At 37.3% G+C, this 6,500-nt stretch overlaps 1 protein-coding gene across 1 annotated transcript; it reads left to right on the top strand.

Moving 5' to 3' along the window:
- The first annotated feature begins 358 nt into the window (after positions 1–358).
- On the top strand, positions 359–2,070 carry LOC133834013 (flavonoid 3'-monooxygenase-like). Its single transcript, XM_062263547.1, has 2 exons — positions 359–1,351; positions 1,441–2,070. Exons 1-2 carry the CDS (start codon positions 542–544, stop codon positions 2,062–2,064), a joined length of 1,434 nt encoding a protein of 477 aa, XP_062119531.1. The 5' UTR covers positions 359–541; the 3' UTR covers positions 2,065–2,070.
- The last annotated feature ends 4,430 nt before the right edge of the window (positions 2,071–6,500 follow it).

Genomic DNA, 6,500 nt, shown 5'->3' on the forward strand with positions numbered 1-6,500 from the left:
AATATATATATATATAATATGTATCTATATAAATAGTGTTCAGTGTTAGGAGGACAATCCTAGAACAAGACATTTTAATAATTTCCCAAAAGAGCAACGAAAAAACCGATCGATATGATGTTGGGAAAAATATGGGTCACAGCTTTTTTTATTATTATTATCAAGCTCAGAAGTGAGACTTCTTCATGTGTTACTCTATAATCATGATATAAATGTATATATTATATTCACACAAGAGCGTGATATATATTATAAACGTAAAAAATAAAAATAAAATAAATAAAACAACTATATTCCTTCAACTATATATTGATTATGTTGTTTAATTACAAATATTGACTGTCGTTTTAGTAATAAATATAAAATACAGAAACATAATGATAATACAAATATTCTTTCTAAATAATAGGAACTACGTATTTGAAGATTCAATGTGGACAATCCAACTCGTCATGGCATTTACCTTCTTCATAGGTACGCTTTGGTTTCTAGTGCAGCTAATAAGTAAAAGGCTATAACAACAAAGAGAACAGGGCTATTCATGATGCCCCAGTTGCCTCCCGGACCTAAGGGCTTTCCAATACTGGGTTACCTCCCATATCTTGGGTCAGACCTCCATCAAAATTTCATGGAATTGGCCCAAGTTTACGGCCCAATCTATAAGCTCTCCATTGGAAGAAAACAGTGTGTTATAATAAGCTCTCCATCTTTAGCCAAAGAGGTGTTACGAGACCAAGACATTACCTTTGCCAATAGGAACCCTAGCATAGCTTCCTTGGCTTTCTCTTTCGGTGGTAATGATATTGCATTCGCCTCTTACGGTCCTCAGTGGCGCTTATTAAGAAAAATATTTGTGCGAGAGATGCTTAGCAATGAAAATCTCGATGCCTTTTACCCACTTAGGAGAAATGAGCTCAAGAAAAGTGTTAGAGATGTGTATAGCAAGGTTGACACGCCTGTAAACATAAGTGAATTAGCGTTTCTAACTGTGATTAACATGATCACAAGCATGTTTTGGGGTGGTTCACTGGATGATAATGAAGATGATGAAACATGTACTCTTAGGGCTGAGTTTCGAGCAGCGGTTTCGCAACTTGTTTCGCTTCTCGGGAAGCCCAATATTTCTGACTTCTTCCCATTTCTTGCATGGATGGATGTGCAAAGAGTAGAAAGGAACATGAAGAAGGTGTCAAGATGGCTCGAGCAGATTTTTGAGTTTGTCATAGCTCAGAAAAGAAATTCATGTGAAGTAATTAGCAGTAATAAGGATTTTTTGCAAGTCCTCTTGGATTTCAAAGATCCTGACACTGGAAGATCTATTTCCACAACCGAGATGAAGGCTATGCTTATGGTAATATATATTTATAGATATATACATATTTAAGTCTGAATTTGGTAAAATTTAGTTATTAATTCTTATATTCTTACTTTGTGAAACAGGATATAGTGATTGGTGGGACAGACACTACTTCAACAATGGTAGAGTGGACAATGACAGAGCTCGTGAAACATCCTGAATCACTAAGAAAATGTCAAGAAGAACTATCTGAAGTGGTTGGAAACGAAAACAACGTTGAAGAGTCTCACCTAGCCAATTTGATTTATCTCCACGCTGCTGTGAAAGAAACACTAAGGTTGCACCCAGCAGCACCACTTCTCTTGCCTCGCTCCCCCACCAAGTCTTCCATTGTAGGAGGCTATGTCATTCCGAAGGGGACTAAGGTCTTCGTCAATGCATGGGCAATCCACAGAGACCCTCAGTTTTGGGCCAGCCCAACAGAGTTTCGGCCCGAAAGGTTCTTGGATGAGAGCAAGTTAGATTACCATGGGAACAATCTCCATTACATTCCTTTTGGGGCTGGTAGGAGTATATGTGCTGGGCTTCCTCTTGGTGAGAAGATGCTAATGCAACTATTAGCTATGTTGTTGCATTTATTTGAGTGGAAATTGCCGAGTGGTGCCAAGATAGATTCTCGAGAGAAACTTGGGGTTGTGTTGGAGAAATCGACTCCCCTTGTTCTTGTTCCTAAGCCTAGATTACCAAACATAAACATTTATAATTAGGTGTGTTGTGACTTGGGGCGTCTTTAGCATATTAAGTTTGTAACACCATTCGCTTGTCTTGTTAATTAATATTACTCTGCCCATTTGCATGCAAACACTTCAAATATACATGTTATAAAAAATAATTGATTGATCTTCTCTTTCTTAAAATTAATTATATATATATTTATATATGAAATCAGTAGGTAGGTTAGAAATGTTTTTTTCTATGTTTGAGCATGTTTACACAAACCAATTGAAGATATTTCATTTAAATGCTAGTATATAGCCGGTTGAGTAATGATATGTGCACCTAAAATATACATTAAAATATTACACACAGTGATGTGGCAGTTTAGTCTAGCCAATCACATTTATTAAAATTGGGATCCACTGTTTTAAAATGCAGTGACACATCACTGTGTGTAATATTTAGGTGCATATTTTGAGTGCACGTGTCATTACTCATAAAGAATTTATCATATATACACGAGGAGAGCTTAGGTGTGGTTATGTAAATAAAATATTTACATGAAAATTGAAAAATATATTGTAATATTTATAGTAATATAAATATATATATATTTATATCACTACAAAAATAAATGTTTGTACGGATAACACATTTACCGACAACAACAAAAAGTGTTGATCTAGGTTAAGTGATTCTACTGACAATATTGGCATATACCAATAACGTGTTGTCGGTACAATTTATAAAGAAAACATAAAATCTGAAACCCTTTATTCTTCCTCTAGCCCGAAAATACCCTTACTCACACCTAAATTCCCAATTTTTCCTCTCTTCTTTCACTGAGAATCCCTCCATTTTACTCCCATCTCAAGCTCACAAATATAACATTCACTTCTCTTTATAATTTAATTGTCCCAAAAAAAGTTGGTTTGACCATGATAATAACAAAATAAATCACTAAATAAATAAATAAAAAAACTTCTAAGACTTTTTAAACATCCAAGCAGTATCAAAGCAACATGTGCGTTATGGGCTTTGATTTTTTTTTAATAAAATAAGTGTTATGCTTGGTTAAGTACAAATGATAAAGCGTTAAAATACAAACAATGTATAAACACTTAGTAGAATTCACATTATTGAAGATGTGAATTTGAGTTTTAAACTATAGGCACTTAGAAAATGTAAATTTGAGTCCAAAGTGATACATAAAAGTATCTAACGGTTTTCAAAAAGTTTGGTGGCATTTGGAGCATTTCTTGGACCTTTAGAAGTGTCCAAAGTCAGAGAAGGTGGCGATATCACCACCCAGGAGGCGACACATCGTCTGAAGACTAGGGTTTCCAGAAACCCTAATAGGCGATGCATCGCCTGCTATATTACGTGGATTTCCGTAAATGCTCAAAATAATGTTTTTTGCAAGTCTAATTGTAGAGACTCAAAATTTTTTTTAAAAAAAAAGTATTATTTAAATATTTTTTTGTGGGTGGGACCCACCTGAGTAAAGGAGTCAGTACTCCTGTTTTTTTTCTTCTTTCTTTTCTTTTCTTCTTCTTTTCTCATCTCTCTCCCCGAAATCTCTTCTTCTTCTTCTCTCTTTTTCTTTTTCTTTTCTTTCCTTTGTTTTCTCTCCAAACCAGTCACGGCCACAACCAGCTGGACCATCGCCGGAGCGCCATTTCTGACACGCGCCAGTGCTACAGCTTCCCCGACCAGCGATGACGGCAATCCCAAAGTTTGGTGACCAACGGAGCAACGACGCGCTTGTACAACCACTCCGAAGTTTTGCCGTCAAAACTTTAAGGTGACTTTCCGGCGAACTCCGACCACCGTTCAACGAGTGGGTGGTACCTTTGGAATCAGCATCGTGAGAGGATCGTCGTCCACTAAGTCATTCCGGTCAACTCGCCATTTTTCTCCAGCGAGATTTTGGGTATCTTCACCCCTTTGGAAGCATTTTCCGGTGACACCGGAAGTCATTTGGGCGAAGGAGCTGTACTTTCGTGATGTACTCATCGAGATGATCGTTTTGATATATGTCATGCATATATTCGTTGACGTTTGCGGTACCGCCACCAACCACTATTGTGCACCGCTTGGGTGAGGTTCGGATCTTGAAATTTTAAATATGGTCATATTATATATCATTGGACACGATTTTGAATAAGGAATGCTATGATGATAATCGTTTTCTCATTTGGTTCACGTAGGAAAAACGTGGTATTAAAATCAGACTTAATCATTCTAAGATCATCGTTAAGCTTAGGAGTGTCGCTTTGGGCTCGGATTAAATTCTAAAGAGGTAGGGACTCAACTAGACTATTGGACTTATTTTACTCGTATTAAATTGCATTCAACATATTCCAATTTTGATATTTATAAAATGTTTGAAAAATTGAAAACTTAACCTGCATGTGTTTCTGATCTGTTATGAGGGCACTGAGTGCCAAATATATATTTTTGTTCACTTATTTATGCAGGTTATGATTTTTTGGTTTATTCAAATGTAGCTGTTATGCTGCCCAGTTTTCTAAAATATAAAGGGAATATGTTTCTTTCTTTTCATGTTTACCTGCATTTGGTTATATCGATGAGAGCCATAGTGATCATGATTGGTGCACATTGTTGTTTCACGACCTAGTCTCTGTGTCATCATAGGTAGATCAGGTGTCCACTCACATGTAGGTGTAAAGACCTAGCATCTGTATACAGGAAGTGTTCTGAGCCTCCCTTGTGGTGGTTATCAGGTCCGGCTACCCAGTTTAGGATGTCGGATTTTCTATGGTGGGTAACGTGAATTAGGGATCTAGTGGATGGTGTGATGTGCACTTGTAGATATGCTCTTATGATTATTTGTGGTTTCTCTATTTTGGTTTATACATGTTGATGTATGTTTTGTTTTCAAAGCTAACCATGCAGGGGTTGTATTAAACTTTTGGGTCCTATGTTGTTAGTTGTTTACCTACTGGGCTTTATAAGCTCACCCCTATCTCTCCCATTCCAAGACCCTAGTGACGCGAACGTGGAAAAGATGAATTATCGATGGAGCCAATGTGTTTAGCCTATTTCTATTTCGTATCATTGTCTTATCTTTTGAGCATTATATATGTATTCGACTTCGAATCTAATAATCGGTATATCTGAATGAGCTATGAAATAGTTAGGGATGAGGAATGGTGGATGCTAAGTATTATGTTGGGTGTTTATGACTTATTAAATTTAACTATTTGGTGATTACATAACTGTGAGAATATTATTGTTTTATGTATAATGATAAGTGATCATACTTTTATTACTAATATTTTTATATATAATTATAGGAGTTATTTCATTATTTTAACTTATAATTATAGTACGATTTAATATAAATTAAATGATCATTTATAAAGACTATTTTTCAACGAGGGTCAAAGTTTGACCTTTGACCACCCAAGTTATGGATATTACAAATCTGCCACGGCCTAGGGCTCGGGTCGTGACACTAATCCTATTGGTTAGACCTAATGACGGTTCCTACTCTATATATGGGTCAAAAATAGTGATTTCATTACAACAAAACAGGTTATCACTACAAGAAAAATGTTTTTTAGCGGCGACAACGAAAGTTCGCCACTAATATATCATCGGATATTTTTTTTAATTTACCATATTATTAGCAGCGACATGTTTAATATCAGGGGCGACAAAGTCTCCCTCAATAAATTCAAAAAATATCCTAAAAAATGTGGGAATTTTCCTAGTAATTTTTTCACCTGATTATTAGCGACGACATTTTCACTATTAGCGGCGAATCGCAGCTGCTAATAGTCGCCACGTGTTTAAAAAAACATAAGTGGCGACTATTAGCGGCAACACATGTCGCCGCTAATAATCCCCACGATATCACCATCTTCTTCACTTCTTCTTCTTCATTTGTCGCCTCCCCCACCCCAAACACCTCTGTAAACCTAGCCTACCCCAGCTACCCCCACCCCCAAAGTCCTGTCTGCTCCACCCCACCCCACTCCACTCCACTCCGAAGCCCAGTCCACCCCACCCTGAAGCCCCGTCCACCCCATCCCACCCCACCCCACCTCCGAAGTCTCGCCCGCCCCACCCCGTCCCCTAGACCACCCCACCCCGAACCCCCGTGCCCCCGAGCCCCACCCCAAATCCCCGTCCCCCTGACCCACGCCCCGAATCCCTGTCCCCCTGACCCCCACCCCGAAGTCGTGTCTCCACCCGACGCCGCCCGGAGCTACCACCTTGACGATGCCCCGGAGCCACCACCCACACTGGTATGTATATATATACTTGTTATTTTTTTTACAGTTATATAAATTTGTTTTTTCTTATCTTTCAGTTTATATATATTTGTTTTTATTTAATATATATAATTGTTTTATTTATTTAATTTTTTGTTTATATATATAAATCCATGTGTATGTGTGTATATATTGTATATGTGTATGTGTGCGTGTATATATATGATATTTTTAAAACTTTT

The sequence above is a fragment of the Humulus lupulus genome, chromosome 5, assembly GCF_963169125.1.
Source record: "Humulus lupulus chromosome 5, drHumLupu1.1, whole genome shotgun sequence".
Taxonomy (NCBI): Eukaryota; Viridiplantae; Streptophyta; class Magnoliopsida; order Rosales; family Cannabaceae; genus Humulus; species Humulus lupulus.